Below are 17,664 nucleotides of genomic sequence, written 5' to 3' on the forward strand. Positions count from 1 at the left end.
TTTTACTGATATTCTACTAGCGACTATCTCTGGCCCCTTTGTACCGCGGCGCCCTTTTTACATTTACATGTACTTATTATACTATCTCATTTAACAGCTGGAAATTCATATCTCTACAGTCTAGAATTAGAAATACACAACTCTGGTGATGTTTCTGAATGTGGCTCAGGTGTTGTATCATTCATTGTCCTCGTTAGGCAAGGGTCTTCTATGCTTAATGCTAAAACCTGCACTTCCTAATAGCTGGATGGGCCTGGTATTCAGCGCTTATGGCAATGGTGGGTTTCATACATTGTTTTCTATTCCAGGAGGAGGAGATACGGAATTATGTCAGGCAGGAGATGAGCCAGCATTGTGGTGAGTTCCAGCATCAATGTATTGAACATAATGCTTTAGTTATTGTTCTTGGGGAGGGGTGAGAACAATACATATAAAATGTATATTTTTCCCAGAGTAAAATGCACTATATATGACTTTTTTTCCTATGTTGCTGTCACTTATAGTAGGTAATAAAAAGCTGGCAGATCTGATTTTTTTTCTCTAGTCCATCTCCACACTATTTTGACAGTTGGACTGAGGAACTGCCATTCAGTAAGTGCTTTTTAAAATAAAGAAATAACTGAGAATCCTCCAAGATTACATGGACTAGTACAAAACCTGTCAGATCTCTTCTACCAACTATAAGTGAATAAGTGAACAGCAAAAAAGTAAAATTTAGTGCATTTTACTTTGGGATAAATGTACATTTATATGCATGTATTTAAAATGTTACAATTTTTTGCAATATTTGTCCTTTAAAGTGTACCAGAGACGAGCTGTTTAAACATTTTTTTACTCACTTACTTACTTACTTTACTTACTTACTGCTTCCTCCAGCCCCATAAGCACGGATGCGTCCCTCGCCGTCCTCCCGCGTTCCTCCATTAAGCTACAGTCTTTTCCGTTATTCAGCTCAGTAACTTCTGCGCATGCGCGGGTGGGCGCTAACTGATGGTGGTAATTTCTCTACCTAGAGCCCGTTTTTAAATGAGCTTAGGTAGACTAGTCTTATAATAATGATACATATGGGTGTCATATTATGACATTACAGAGCAGCCCACAGTTGTACACAGCACTAGAGGTTGGGGCCTGGAAGTCAAGTGTTAATGTCAACACATGACCAGCTGGTGTTCTGAATATTTCACTACCTAGACATGTAGAAATCTAGATTCTGGCATCATGGGGATAGGTGGGTTGGCCCAGTCATTTTTAAAACGAAAAGACTAAAAACTGCCATAGCTTTCTTTCAGCTTGGAACATTCACCAGGTGACAACTGCATGTTTGTCTTTTTCTTTCAGCTTGTGGAGGTCAGTGGTCTTTTCCTGAAATCGGATTGGTAAACAGTGTGTGCATATGTGTGTCTGTAGTATTTGGCTGCCCTCAGGGACGGTTTAAGGTAAAAATGAGGTTCTGGACAGAAATGAATATGGGGCTCCTTACATTTTCATACTGTAATGATCGTAAACGTGTGATTTCTACATTCCTTTACTTGTGGGGCTTATAAGGAGCTTCAGGCTACTTTCACAGTTGGACTTTGTGTTTTGATGCGACGTTAAAGTCGCAAAGCAAACTAACAACGCAACGTCCCAAAAATGTTACAACGTAACTCTATGCCCTGTTATCGTCACATGCAGTAGAGCATACAGGCAATGAAAAGTATGCTTCCAAGTCATTACTGAGCATGTGCAAACAGTCCAACGCAGCTAATAACGTATATAACGCACAGCATACAGCACTTTCTAATAATGCTACACGTTACACACAACACATTATAGTATAGTGTGCACTGTGAATGTTGCACAGACTTAATTTTGCTGTGCGTTTGCCCACGTTAAAACGTTTTCTAACATGCGACTTTAACGTCGCACTGTGAAATAGGCCAAAAGCAAACCTGAAGTAAAAAAAAAAGTATGAGATAATGAATTGTAATGTGTAGTACGGATAATGAATAGAACATTAGTAGCAAAGAAAAGAGTCTCACTCTTTATTTTCAGTTATTTAGCTTTCAGACTGTTACAGTTGCAGTTTTAAAACAACACTCTGTCTTTTAAGCTATAAAACAAAGCAAAAACAATGACCCTTTGAACTTTCCTGCAGTAGAACCTTATCTCCAGCTGTCTGTCGCTGTTTCTTGGCTGTGTAAGTGCTCCAGAAAACAGGACTGTATTCGACCCTAGTTGGCCTTTTACATAGATAACTGAATTTGTTTTAACACTTCCTGTACTGGAAAACAATATCAGACGCTTTTCTTTGCTACTAATGATCTATACATACAAACAATTCATTATCTCCTAAGTTTATTTTCGATTCAGGTTTGCTTTAAGGCATTAGGCAACTGCCCAGTTTGACCCTATGGAAGCACCGGCCCTGGCTGCCTTGACTTTCAAGGCTGGGAGATACTGTTTGAATATATATATATATTTTTTTTTTTTATTTTTTTTTTTTAACATGGATTCAGTAAGCATACTGAATATCCTCATAAGTCATGTGTGCAGCTTCCAAACATAAAGGTTGATTCACAAAGCATTTGTAAAAGATCATCTTGCCTTATCCATTCTCATCCTATTTATATGGAACATTTTAAGCACCCAACAAACATAAAGTTTTTGTGTGACCCACTAACCCTGGCCCCTTCCCCCTGGACTTTCTCCTTATAGTACTGCAACAGACAGTCTGTTGCACGGCAGTAAGTAACTCACAGCTGGGTGCTGGCCCCCTTCCCTCTGCCAGCACATACAGGGACAGTCACGGAGCCAACAAGGTGAAGGAAGGAACAACTTTCTGGTAGTGCCGCGTCTCCATGACATCACATAACAGCGGAGACGGGGCTGCCAGGTAGAGACTTTTTGAAATATGACCTCCCCCCACCTAAGGATACTCTGCATGGCCCTGAATTAGGGCATTGGCAGCATTAAAGCGGACCCAAGTCGAAGCTCGGGTTCAAAATGAATATTTACCCTGCAGTGAGCGAAGCCTTAAGATGGCCACACACACCATACAATTTTTTTAAATATCTGTTCAATGTAAGAATTGCAATCAATTTTTCTGAATGATTGTAACATTTCAAAAATATGACCAATGTACCACACACCTATGTTAAATTTTTCCCCAATTATGATAAAAATGATTGGATACTCTGACAAAATTGCTAGGGTGTGTATATTAATAAATTGGCAATCTAACACACACCATACAATCTTTAGAAAGATTGAAGAAAAATATCTGGCATTCCGGATCGATAAAAATCGTAGAAAATGGGAAATCCGATCGGATTTTTCAGTCGAATGAAAAAAAAAAGCTTTCGATTTCTTCGGGAGATCCAATCGTTTTTATCTAATTACCGTAAAATCGAATCCTTTTATTGTATCGTGTGTGGCCATCTTTAGGGTCCTTTTGAGGTTTCCCTCAATTGTCCACAGTGCTCCTGATGCTGAAAGTGAACCTCCTCCCCGTCGTGGCTGCACGGCTCCACTACCGCAATCATGGTCGTACATTATAAGCTCGAGCTTACCCGCACATGCGCAGTACTAAGCAGCCACGGTCTCTGTGCTACTGCATATGCGCGGGTGGGCTCAGTCGTCTTTTGCGCGGCCATGAATGCGGGAGAGGAGCCACGCAGCCCCTCTTCCCGCGCAATAGGATTGGCGACAAATGTATTGTCGCTAATCTTTGGGGGGGCACACTCAGCGACGGGGGACAGCAGACCACTGAGGAAAGCCTCAATAGGCTTCCCTCTCTTTAGGTAAGTATCTGATGTTGTGTACTCTTTAATGAGTTGGAGCAGTTGCATATGCTGGTGAGCATCATGCCAAGGCATTTAATAGCATCTGATGCAATCTTACAATGATTCAATTGTAATTCAGCACTAACACTGTTATATATTGTCTTACTGAGCGTGATTTACAATATGCAATTTGAATCTTGTGTTCACTTTAAATATTGAATTGGATGCTGAGAAATTAAAGAAAAACTACGAAACATTCAGCACGTTGTCAAATATTGTAAGTGAACACGGTTTCAGTAAAGCACATTAAATCACCTCTTGTTTATGATGTCATGCATTCCATAGTTGCAGCCAGGCATTTTATTTTCACTAATGATGTTTATGTGACTGAGCTGGCCAGTTACTGACCTCCATATAGCATGTGATAACCTTCATATAGCATGTGATAAGCATGTAATGTCTTGTGGCTGTACTAGAGGAGAAAGAATTCCAGTGAAACATAATCTTATCTGAATCATCTCTTCTTCTATTGACTGCTTTATATTATGAACCTTTCTCATTGGCCAGTGGTCCACATCAACCAATCAAAATTCTGAGTTGACAACATTGTACTCCCGACTGGATAGCACAGCTGCTAAAGTTACCTCAGTAGTGGGCAGCATCTGTTTAGTCCAGACTCCAGAGCAGGGGTAGTTAAGTACATTTTGTAAGGGTTGGGCCGCATCCCTCTCGAATGCTCACTCGCTCTTTCCCTCCAACCCCCCGCCCCCCATTACCATGGAGATCGCTGCTGGAGATTGTGATAGGGTGAGTTGGCTTTCTTAAATGTGTGCTGTGGCTGCACGTATCATTCTAAGGATGGCGGGTGGGAGAAGGGGAGAGGAGCAGAAGCCGGCACTATCGAATTTTCAACTGGCTTAGTAAGAGGAAAATTGTATACAATGTACGAAACATTTCTCTTTCAGAATATACTATTATTATTTTGATATACTTTGATCCCTTACTGGGTACCTTTAAGCAGCTTCTCCAGTTCACATGCCAGTGGCATAAACTTATATACAACTATGAACAGAAGAATCTTGATTGGTTGATTGAGCTCTTAGCTCAGATACTTTATCATGATGCATTATTTTGATTGAAAAAGCAGTTGACATCTGGCCAGATGGAGATAGATTATGTCTTACAACAATTCTTGAATTCTTCTGACCTTGTCTGAATCTGTTGTTGTGTCCTTAAACCTCTCAGGTGTTTTTTCCGACTACCCATCTCCCCCATCGCGCCCGTCTAGTTCACGTCTTGTCCCAGTCCCAGCCCTTAAGTTCTCTCACATTGATGAAGATGAGGGTGAGTCAGATGTCCTCCTAAAGCATAGCCTACAGCAGCAGAAGATCTGAGTGCAGCTTCTGTCCACAACAAATTCTCTTCCACTTTTAAAATCAGCTAAACTTACAAATTGCAGTTGGGTGTCTGCTTCTCTTTCTGCACTGCTTTGCAATCCTCCATGCTCAGCTGGGATATGGGAATTAAGCTTCAAAGAGAGGGCTGGCAACCGGCTTTCACAGATTCAGGATCAAAACCCATCTTCTCCAGCTTTTGTGGGTATTTCAGGGTTCCCGAATCTGTTGGATAATCCAGTGGAAAACTTTCTACACAATAACTGGTGCCTCTGGTGCTTCCTCCAAAGCTATGGTGACACTCGATAGCATTATGAATGTTTGTTTTTTTTTGTTTACCCTACCCTAATGAAAAGTCCATCAAAAAGAGTGACATCAAGACTTGATTTTGCAGTCCTTACAAGAGTTTACGGGTAGCTGTAAATCAGGGTTGTCAAACTCAAATACAAGTGGGCCGAAATTGGACACTGGTACCAAATCGTGGGCCAACCTCAATGTCTACTGGCCAACTCTCTTCCTTATAAAGTCACCTGGTGTCTAATGGCCTCCCTCCCCTGTACAGATCTGTGGTGTCTAACGCCTCCCCACTACCCTTTACAGTTCCCTGGTATCTATTGGTCCCCCTTTCTCTATACATTTCCCTGGTGTGCCCCTCCCCTATACAGTTCCGTGGCATCTAATGCCCCCCTCCCTCCCTAATACAGTTCCCTGGTGTCTAGTGGTCCCTTCACTGCCCTATACAGTCCCCTGGTGTCTGGTGGTTCCCCTCACATCCCTAAATAGATCCCTGGTGTCTAGTGCTTGCCTCCTCCTTCCCCCTTATGGCTTCCATGGTGATCTAGGCCTTCACCCCCAGTATAGCTTCCCTGGTGGTCTAGAGTTGGCCAAACATAATGCAAAGTGAGGAAACCATTTGAGGATACATTTTATGGTTCTGCTGGGCAATTTGGCCTGTGGGCCATAGTTTGACATGTATGTCATAAATGCTTCGGAGGATGTTTCACCACTGGAGTCTATCAAAAAAATATAGGACGTCAGCATGGAGTTCAGTTTGCTTTCAACCATTCATAACTGGATGTAGTTGGCCTTTAAATGGTCCACAACTAATTTGCAACAATATCTTCCAAGAGGATCAGCTTTGGTTTTTTGTTGTAACCCTGGTGTCCACAATTCCATAAGCTACATGTTCAGGAATCATCAGTTGTTGTGGTGGCACCATAGCACTAAAGGAATACCTTTCATCAAGGATAAGATTCCTAAGTCAGTTTATTCATTAAAAATCAATTTTCTAAAATCCTGGGGTGCATATTTAAAAGAAAACGTTCCAGCCTAATCCACGTTTCACAGCTTCATCAGAGGTAAAACCCGTTCATCCGGTACAATTCAATTCAATTCACTTTATTGTCATTGTGTAACACAACAAAATGTATCCTACAATATATATAACTTGGCACAGCTTGACCATCTAGATCAAATATGATAAATAGCAGATACTGTATGTAGGTGTACAGTATGTCACTTTAAGATGCTACCTGATGTCTCCTATAGTCCATTGGCGTCCCACATGTATCGGGACATGTGCCATGTATGGAAGCTAGAGCATTTCCTAGAGGATGTCATTCCAATTGTGAAATAGAGTTGATTTTATAAGCATCCTAGGTGTTCAGATAGGCCTCCATCATTCCTGATTTGGATTGGATGGAATTCCAAAAATAATCAAGTTTCATTTTATTTTTTACCACCAAAGTAGAGAAGTTCAACATCTTTGTGCCTACTGCCCTCATCCTATTTCTTCTTTCCTATGTGCATCCCACTATGTGCTTGATTTATTAAGGTTCTCACAGGAGGTTCGAGATCCTTGGGAGACATAAGTGATCCTGCAGCCCTGCTTGGATTGATTATAAAAGTAATAAAGTCTTTCTGGGGTATAACTACAAGTTATGGAGCCTCCCCACATTCACTCTCGCTCTCCAGGAGACTGATCTGCTAGGTGTCATATAACAAGTGTGGCCACCATGCATGGCCCCCTGACCCATAACAGTGCAACCACACTGACTCCTCCCCATAACAGTGTAGCCACACAGACTCCTCCCCATAACAGTGCAGCCACACTGACTCCTGCCCATAACAGTGCAGCCACACTGACTCCTCCCCATAACAGTGCAGCCACACTGACTCCTCCCGATAACCATGCAGCCACACGGACTCCTCCCCATAACAGTGCAGCCACACTGACTCCTGCCCATAACAGTGTAGCCACACTGACCCCTCCCCATAACAGTGCAGCCACACTGACTCCTCCCCATAACAGTGCAGCCACACTGACTCCTCCCGATAACCATGCAGCCACACAGACTCCTGCCCATAACAGTGCAGCCACACTGACTCCTGCCCATAACAGTGCAGCCACACAGACTCCTCCCCATAACAGTGCAGCCACACTGACTCCTCCCCATAACAGTGCAGCCACACTGACTCCTCCCGATAACCATGCAGCCACACGGACTCCTCCCCATAACAGTGCAGCCACTCTGACTCCTCCCCATAACAGTGCAGCCACACTGACTCCTGCCCATAACAGTGCAGCCACACTGACTCCTGCCCATAACAGTGCAGCTACACTGACTCCTCCCCATAACAGTGCAGCCACACTGAAGCGTCCCCCATAACAGTGCAGCCACACTGACTCCCCCCATAACAGTGCAGCCACACTGACTCCTCCCCATTACAGTGCAGCCACACTGACTCCTCCCGATAACAGTACAGCCACACGGACTCCTCCCCATAACAGTGCAGCCACACTGACCCCTCCCCATAATAGGGCAGCCACACTAACTCCTCCCCATAACAGTGCAGTCACACTGACTCCTCCTCGATAAGAGTGCGGCCACCATGAATCTCCCCACTCATGACAAATGTGGCATCAGCACCTGCTTTGGAAAGGATGGCCCCATATGAGAAAAAGGCTCCACGCCTCCTGTGGCTGCAGGAACTGCTCCCACAAAGTTACATTTATGATGTCTTTGCTATAATTGTGCAAACACAACTGGAGTCAGAGAGCCACAAATTCACCAAGCTTTTAGCAGACTTTACTAAGGTGATGTGACCCAGGCAGCCATTACAAACCGTTACCAAATCAGTGGGTTTGATGCACTAACTTGCAGTAATATTGCCATGCACGCCAATATTATCCTTACTATTGGCACTGTGTACCTTGAGTTGTGCTTTTAGCGCAACCCACGGTACTCGACTAGTGCAAGTGTTGCTAAGGTAACGCGCCCTACTAATAGTAATGCACATTACCATAGCAATCATCACGCTAGTTGAGTACTATGGGTTGCGCTAATTACACGACTCGCAGTACACAGTGCCAGTAGTAAGGGTAATATTGGCGTGCGATGTCTGTGCATGGCAATATTAGAGCAAGTTCATGCATCAACTTCAATATTCTGTAAATCTAGGCCAAGTTCGCAGGTTGGTTCATGTTCTCCAGGTGTCTCCAGCTATGAGAACCTTAGTAAATTGAGCCTTATATTTGCTTTGCTTTTCTTCAGTTTAAATTTACTTATCATTTAGAGTTATAAGTGCCTACTAACCTCGTTGCTTGTTAAAGGGTCAGTTTCTCCAAAACTTTTAAGACATCCTTAAAGTTGGTTTTTATGATTTGAAAGTTCTGCAGCAAGATCTGATCTGTCCGGAGATGAACACGGAGCCTCCCCTCCTTGCTGAAAATGTCATTAATATGACTTTAATGAAAGACAGTTAGAGGAGCGTTCAGACTCCTCCAACTACAGTGGGAGAATGACCTTCCACAGTAAAGGTAACAGTGCCTGAGTGACGAAGTCCAACAACATCCCAACTAAAGCACCAGTTTGGAGTGACATGACCCTTTAAATCTCTATAACGTCATTTTACTTTACCCAACATCCATTGTCTGTTTGTTTTGTCTGCTGTTACCTGCTGTTATCAGAGGTCCAAACTTTCATTGCTGCTTTGTTTCGGAAGCGTGATGTAAATTTATCATTGTGTGCTTTTGCTATCTCATTAGTCTGTGTTGTTTTTACTGCTTCTGCAATATATATAACATCTGTTTGCCCTTTTCCATCTTTTACAAATCTATAAGCTTAGTTTACAGTGATGGTGCCCACTGCAGCAAAAAAATGTGCAGTGGTGGGCAGTAATTATGGCCGCCTCATCCACAGTATTTGTAGGTCAAGCCTATCTACAGTATTTGTAGATCACCAGTCTACAATTTTTGTAGATCACCTCTGTCTACAATTTTTGTTGGTCATGTCTGCTTTTAATGTTTGAGGGTCATGTTTGTCCAAAGTGTTTGTGGGTCATGTTTGTCTACAGTGTTTTTATGGTCATGTCTGTGTACAATGTTTGTGGTTTACCTTTGCCTACAATGTTTGTGAATCACTTCTGCCTAGGTCAACTCTCTCTATATGTTCGCACCTCTGTTTACCGTGCAACCTCTGAACAACCGTTCATGTGCTTTTAAAAATAAAGAAAACCCTGAGAATCCCCTATGAGGAGATGGACTATTCCAAACCTGTCAGATCTGTCATATTTTATAATGTTTTGTAAGTGACAGCGACATAGGAAAAAATATATATATTTATATTGCGTTTAACTAAGGAACAAATGTACATTTTGTACATATGCATTTTACATTTTACAATTGTTTGTGATGGTGGTGCTGAACGTGCCTTTCAAGATGCTTTGGTGGAGGGAGTCATAAAATAACACCATCATACTATTCTCATCTCCACAAACATCCATGTGGTGGCGTGAGACTTTACTTGAGGTTCTTAGCAGGCCCCCAAATGCTGACAGAAACATGGCTAAAACATACATACAGAGTTCCTCCACATTCAAGAGGTAAACTAGTACATTTGCCTGGAGTTCGGCTGAACTGTGGAGGTCCTGCTCAGGATTTGCCCATTGAAGGATATTATTCACCCTATCATTGCTGTTTCTGGTTTGCTCACTGGTTTTGCTGGTCTGCTCACAGATTTTAGGTTGAATGGGGTGATTAATGAATAACTTCTGGACTTTATTCATAAGTTACTGTACAGTTCATGTCCTAGTGGTATGGGCTGAGTCTTGAGACCCAAGGGAAGACCGTAAAGCTGTTGGTTTCTTTATTTGTTCTAAACTTTGCTCGATGTTGGCTTTCAATGTTGAATTCTTGTTTTCTTATTTTTTGCTTGGTGGTGCCAGTCTTTGGCTTTGCTCTTTAAGCTTCATGTGACCTCTAAGGTTCAGAATTCGCTGAACAGTTCATATCATCTCTTCTCATTATCACATCCAGGGCGTAACCTGAAGGTAGTGGTGAACACCAATGACCCAGATTATGAGCACATATACACAGTGGATGACTACAAGGATGAGATGGAAGAAGATGGGACAGAGAGCACCATACTGGCAGATGGTCAGAGTCTATCTATCTATCTATCTATCTATCTATCTATCTATCTATCTATCTATCTCTCTATCTGTAATAGTTGTAACAATACGTCCTGTTGTCTGTCTGCTCCCTTTTCTTTCTCCTTTCCTTTCATCCCACTTTAATGTAATTTTCCTCTCCGAGGCCCATAAGTAATTAATTTTCTCTTAAGTTTTCTCCCAGGTGATCATTTTTCATCTTCTCTTTACAATAACTTTTCAGCATTTAGGATTTTGCAATGGAAAAAGTACCAAAAATTAGTTGAAAAAGTACTGTCAAAATTATTTTGATTATTTGTTTTCTTGTTGGTGGTGTAAAAGGTATTTTATTTACAAGTTGTGAACATAGCCAGCCTTTGACCTGTGCGACCAGAGCGGTCGCTCAGGGCGCCGGCTTCCAAGGGGGCGCCTAATAGCTGGTTACCTATACTGAGGGCACCTACACCTGATTTCCTATACTGGGGGCACCTATAGCTGGCTACCTTTACTAAGGGCACCAACACATGGCTACCTATACTGAAGGCTCCTACGCCTGGCTCCCTATGGGAATGATGGAGACCTTCAACTGACTTCCTATACTGGGGGCACCTATGCTTGGCAACCTATATTGAGGGCACCTACACGTGAGATCGGGGGGCATTTTTTTTGGGGGGGTGCACTACAGCTATAACGCGTGGGGCAAATTGTCGGTGCTGTGCTATCATTCTAAATGGGGGTGGGGGGGCGGCTAACTGTCCCACTGACTGTTTTTATTAATAATACTGAAAGGTTCTAGCCTTCATTTTTAAGTATATTCAGGATGCTGCACTCTTTCCATTTATTTGTGGTTATTAATAGTATTTTTCCTATTATACATATGTGACGTGTCACAGAGATCTGAGCATTTTGCGTGATGTGTCATGACGTCAAAAAAGTTGGGAACCACTGACTTAGGAGAAAAGATGAATTGCATATGGGCCTGTGTGTGTGCGCGCGCATGCGTGAAGAGGATGAAGGGGGGCACAAAAATCAGGTTTCGCTCAGGGCTCTGTGAAACCTAAGGCCCAGGGGCGTAGCAATAGGGGGTGCAGCGGTAGCGACCGCATCGGGGCCCTTGGGCCAGAGGGGCCCCGAAGGGCCCTCCCTCAACTACAGTATTAGCTCTCTATTGGTCCTGTGCTCATAATAATCACTTCTATAGATACTTTGAATAGTGGTAATCGTTAATAAACTGTTCCCCATCCCTTGCTTGCACCTCTAACACTGTAGTTGCCATTGGCAGGTTTTGGTGCACCGTATCAATTGCTATGTATAGAGTGCTTGGGGGGCCCCATTGTAAAACTTGCATCGGGGCCCACAGCTCCTTAGCTACGCCACTGCTAAGGCCGGCCCTGGTTGTGAACATATCACCTAGGAGAAAACTCTTAATATCTTAATCTCTTCTTTTTTTTCACTACTTTTCTGCTTCTTTCTACTCCCTGGCCCATATGCAATTAACACTTTTTCTCCTGACTTTCCTGACTTTTCTCCAAGGTGATATTTTCACTACTTGACATAAAAAGCTATTCAAACCACCAGCAAGTAAGAAAAAAACTCAAAATAATTTGATAGTACTTTTTCATCATGTTTTGGGTTCTCTTTCAATTGTAAAATACTTTTATTTTAAAGAGAATATGAAAATTATCTCCTAGGAAGAAACCCAGGAGAAAAAATTAATTGCATACGGGCGCTTGCCAATTAAATGTCCCTTAACCACTTGAGGACCGCAGTGTTAAACCCCCTTAAGACCAGACCATTTTTCTGTAAATTGGCCACTGCAGCTTTAAGGCCTCGCTGCAGGGCTGAGCAACACAGCACACAAGTGATTTCCCCCACCCTTTTTTCCCCCCCCCAACAGAGCTCTCTGTTGGTGGGATCTGATCGCTCCCCCAGTGTTTTTTTATAAATATTTTTGTTATTTTTTACAAATAAATTTACCTATTTTTTTCCCCCCTAACTCCCTCCCTCCCCCCAGTCAGCCAATGACGGTGATCGGCTCTCATAGGCTTCAGCCTATGAGAGCCGATTGCTCTCTTGTGTCCCAGGGGGACAGCCGTGTCACACAGCAGAGCTCCGCCTTCCAAGCGGAGATGCGCGCGCGATTTCCTGCAAGCCCCATAAAAAGCCGTTTACGCCAATCGGTATGGAGCGGTCAGCAACTGGTTAAACCACCAGCAAGTATGGGAATACTCAGAATAATTTTGATAGTACTTTTTCACCTTCTATTTGATGCTTTTTCAATTGCGAAGTTCTGAAAATTATTTTAAACGTTGTTTGGCCCATATGCAATTACATTTTTCTTCTGAATTGACTCCTATTTTCAAACTTGTCAATACTGTAAATAAAATGCCTTTTAAATCACCTGCAAGCAAGAAAATACTTAAAATAGTTTTGAAAGTACTTTTCCACCTCATTTTTGGTACTTTTTTTTAATTGGAAAGTGCTGAAAAGTTATTCTAAATAGAAGATGAAAAAATATCACCTAGGGGAGAACACAGGAGAAAAAAAAATATTGCATATGGGCCTTAAACTCTGGGGACCATGGCCTACTGTATATGCAATTAACTTTTTCTCCTGAGTTATCTCCTAGGAGATAATTTTCATATTCTCTTTAAAACAACTTTAAAGCATTTTCCAATTGAAAAAAATAACCTAAAAGAAGATGAAAAAGTGCTGCCAAATTTATTTTGAGTATTTTCTTGCTTGCTGGTGGATTGAAAGGCATTTTATGAGGAGGTGTGAAAATATCATCTTAGAGAAAACGCAGGAGATAAAGTGAATTGCATATGGGCCTAGGGCCCTAATTTAATTAATTCTTCTCATGAGTTTTCTCACCGGAGTTGGTTGCAAATTTCGGCCAATATGAACATAACTTTTTCTCCTGAGATTTCTCCAAGCCGATCATTTTTCAACTTTTTTAAAGAAACTCTTCAGCACCTTGCAATTGAATTTGAACGTACCAAAAAGTAGGTGAAAAAGTACCTTAAAAATCATTTTGAGTATTGTATTGCTTGCTGGTGATTTAAAGGGCACTTTACTGACTAGTGTGCAAATATCACCTTGGAGAGGAGAAAACTCAGGAAAAAAAGTTAATTGCATATGGGCCTTTTGTCTATAAAATGCAATTTAATCCCCCAGAAAAAAAGAAAATACTTAGAACAAACCTGTTAAGACAAAAATATAGATACTTACTTTGGTAGTAGGAAGGCTATAGATCCTCACATAGCCTCCTCCTGACCACCGATCCAGCGCTGGGACCCTCAGAAGTTAGCGACCGCACTGCCGTTCGTGAACGAGTGTGTCCGCACTGTGCAGGCTGCCTTGTGCCTACACAGTAGCATTGAGTCGCTCGGGCTTGCCGGAAAAAGCCTAACCTGAGCAAACCCGTGCTACTGCGCAAGCACATGGCGATCCCACGCAGTGTGGTCGCGCTCGTTCACAGACGGGATTGTGGCTGTGTGCACCACTCGACTAGGCTCTGGGGGTCCCATCGCTGGATCCCTGGAGGCAAAGGAGATGGAGAAAGCTTCTGGATTCCCTCTATCAAGTTAAGTACCCATTTGGGGTCATTGTTTTCCCTTCTTGTACACTTTAAAGGGAACGAGGGATATGGAGGCTGCCATATATTTTTCCTTGTAAACAATGCCAGTTGCCTGGCAGCCTGTGGATCTTCTGGCATAAGCAGTGCCTTGAGTCAAAACCCTGGAACCAGCATACGGCTAAACCCTTAATGCCAGCGGAGTCAGAATACCTGATCTGCTGCATGCTTGTTCACGGTCTATGGATAAAAGTATTAGAGGCACAGAATCAGGAGGACTGCCAGGCAACTGGTATTGTTTAAAAGGAAGTACATATGTCAGACTCCATATCCCTCTCACCTCGGGTTCCCTTTAAATAAGCTTGGTATTACTTGTTTACTTGCTTCTTAGTACTTTTTCAGTTGACAGGTGCTGAAAAGTTATTTTGTGGATAAGATAAAAATGTATCTCTTGGAAAGAAGTCAGGAGAATAGATACTGTAACTGAATATGGGCCCAGGTCTCTCTCTCTCTCTCGCTGTCCCTTTGCTCTCTCCATCCTTTTTTAGTTTTTCACTCTTTTCTCCTCTTTATTGTATTTTTGTTTTCTCCTTGTTGTGTTTTTCTCATTCTTCATCCGTTTCCTCTGGTCTTATCGCGAATGTCCCTCCCTCTAAACGTGTTTATATTTCGCTATAGGCACAACTATACCAACAACACCAGAGGAGAGTATGCGGAAAAAGAGAGATTTAGCAGCACAAGGTTGGTATATAGTGACGTTGCTGTGTATAATGATCAATTTATGTTGTAGTTGTTTTAATGCTATTTTTTTATGAATAATATGCTGTTATCTCTCGTTTTATTTGTAGATATATGCAGCTTTCCCAGGGAAGAGGGGATATGCGAACAATACACATTAAAATGGTATTATAACCATTTGGTGAGAGATTGTCGGCCATTTTTGTACGGCGGTTGTGGTGGAAACCTCAACCGATTTGATGAAAAAGAGCAATGCGAGCAACACTGTGTACAGAAAAATGCAGAAGGTTTGTTTCAAGCGGAAAATGCTCCATATATTGTGAAAAAACACATGTGACGTCTGTAAAGTTTGGTTGTTTAAAAAATTTAAAGGATAACTATCTATTAACATGTTTTTTAAACTGGGATAAGAATAGCTTTTCTAGGTGTTCCTAAGCACTGCTGTAGATCTCCCCCTGAGTATCTTTTTTTCTAATGGAGTGTTGTCGGACCAGGATGTTGGATTAGTTAATCATGAGGGTAGGGAGGTAATCCCTCTTCCTACATCTGTTAACCTTGTGTGTACTTTATATCTTTGCTGTTGGCAAGCATCACTAGCTTGAACTGCAGATGTAGTTTTGTCTCTCTGAATGAGATATTCAAAAAACTCAAGCTTTGAGGGTTGGCTGTTTGGGGAGAATAATGCACTGACATGTGCAGAGCTAGCAAGCGGCTGAAGTAAAGTAAATCAATGGGCGATGCAGAAATTTTAAATATGTTGTCACTGCCGGTGTGAATGCACAGAATGACAGAAATATGACGGGAAAACTCGGGAATCCCAATGACGTACTTCCTGTCCAGCAGGGAGTACGTCATGCGGCAGGGGTCGTCATGTGGGGTGGTGGTGCTATGCATATGTCTAATTGGGATGATCACACATACGCAAATTATTCAGAGTTTATGCAAATATTTATGCCAATGTGTGCAGCTTGAAAATAGACCAATCATTTTAAACCTGGGTTTAAATTGATTGGTCCATTTTCAAACTGCATACATTTGCATAAACATTTGCATAATTTCGGAGCAATTTGCATCTCATTGATCATTCCTAATGTCTAAGTAGCTTCCATTTAATCCAATCTTATTAACCAAAGATTGTATGTTGGGCTAATATTGAAATGGTTTTCTTTTCTTTTCCAGCTAAACCACAGCAAGATGGAACTTAAGAAGACCAAGAGCTCTAGGAAACAAATATGTATATTGTAATATTTTTGTAAGATTTGCTATATTTGCAAAAAGATACGATACTCGCTACTTACAGGGTCTGAACAGAACTGTGCTCCTGTGCTGTTACATCTGGGAAATATTTTTGTATTTTTTTAAATGTTAATATAATTATGGAGGCTGTAACTGGTATTGCACGGAGCATAGAATCTTCCAGTAGCAGAAAACTGGTGCTATATTTTATACTATTCTTCTACAAAAAGTGAAGTTTTTATCAAGTGGTATTACAGAGTTTACCGTTAGCCATACCTCCCAACTTTTTGAGATAGGAACGAGGGACACAAGTCACACCCCTAGCCACACCCCCAAAACACATAGCCACGCCCCAGCACACCCCTAGTCACGCATACCATAAAGAGTTCATAAGAAAAATATGTTGTTTTATAATTCAAACACCACTGGTCCTTTCTGTTCAGGTTCATTTTACTTCATATTATCATTTGAAAATAAGAAATATATCAATTTAAAGCATGGGACTAAAGATTAAAGTGAAGTGAACACATTTTTCAGTAGAAAAATACATTTATTTACATAGATCTTTACATCACAGTCCTGAAAGAGGGACAAATGAGGGATTGGGTTACCAAAGAGGGACTGTCCCTTCAAAAGAGGGACAGTTGGGAGCTATGCCATTAGCAAAGCAGGTAATTTCCTGCCATGCTGTATAAGCATGTGACCCTGCAGACAACTTTGGATGGGGGGGGGGGGGGGGATTTTCAGGGAGTGGCAGAAAGATTGCAGAATTGGACCAATACCATATTGCACCAGCAGCATTATAAATGCAGAGTACATCATTCAGTAGTACTACCTAACTAAACTTCACCCACTTTTGAAAATTACTTATAAGTATCATATTCAGGCTGCCACCATCTTAAAAACGCAAAGAGTTAGCTCCTGTGAGTTGCTCACAGGAGCTCTTGCGATCTTAAAACCAGGAGAGCCGCAGGGGTAGATAGATGAGGGTGGAGAGGCTAATTACTTTAGAGGGTGATAGGAGATGGAGAAATAACGAAAAAAAAATATTAGGGGGAAACATTTACTTATTTAATGTTTGTGAGGAGGCCATTAGTGATGATCACACATTAGATATCAGCTCCACTTTAAAATTAGCTTCCAGTCTTATTGGTTCTCCCTCTGGTGGGCAAATGCAGTAGTGCATTTGTTTAAATTTGCTGACTTACTACCTTTGCACTCAAGTTACCCCTTTGTCTTTAAAAATGACCACCTTGCTGTTTGGTTGTCTATGTATCTAGTGATAGCCAATCCTTTTTGCCCCCCCCCCCCCCCCCCCCCCAGTAGGGATGGCCAATGAGATGCAAATAATTCCCAATTGATGTAGGATGTCAAATCTGTATGCAAATTTACGAAATGGACCAATCAAGTCCCACTAAGGTTTAACCGATTAGCACCTTCAATAGAGTTATCTCGTTTAAGAGAAGTGCACTGCTTTTACCTTCTGTCGGCAGAACTTGTGCTGTAAATTCTTGGAATGCTTTGC

General features: G+C 41.9%; 2 protein-coding genes across 2 annotated transcripts in view; both read left to right on the plus strand.

Moving 5' to 3' along the window:
* The window catches only part of COL7A1 (collagen type VII alpha 1 chain), a 331,680-nt gene extending 330,136 nt beyond the window's left edge, over positions 1–1,544 (plus strand). Inside the window, exons 115-116 of the mRNA XM_068254821.1 lie at positions 309–357; positions 1,339–1,544. Coding sequence (XP_068110922.1) covers positions 309–357; positions 1,339–1,544 — 255 coding nt within the window. The remainder of the gene's footprint in view (positions 1–308; positions 358–1,338) is intronic.
* An 88-nt stretch (positions 1,545–1,632) lies between these two features.
* On the plus strand, positions 1,633–17,450 carry LOC137533430 (amyloid-beta precursor protein-like). Its single transcript, XM_068254822.1, has 6 exons — positions 1,633–1,642; positions 5,010–5,108; positions 10,476–10,595; positions 14,844–14,906; positions 15,014–15,190; positions 16,083–17,450. The coding sequence occupies exons 1-6, from the start codon at positions 1,633–1,635 to the stop codon at positions 16,106–16,108; spliced, it is 495 nt and encodes a 164-aa protein (XP_068110923.1). The 3' UTR covers positions 16,109–17,450.
* The last annotated feature ends 214 nt before the right edge of the window (positions 17,451–17,664 follow it).

This window comes from Hyperolius riggenbachi, chromosome 9 (assembly GCF_040937935.1).
Source record: "Hyperolius riggenbachi isolate aHypRig1 chromosome 9, aHypRig1.pri, whole genome shotgun sequence".
Lineage (NCBI taxonomy): Eukaryota > Metazoa > Chordata > Amphibia > Anura > Hyperoliidae > Hyperolius > Hyperolius riggenbachi.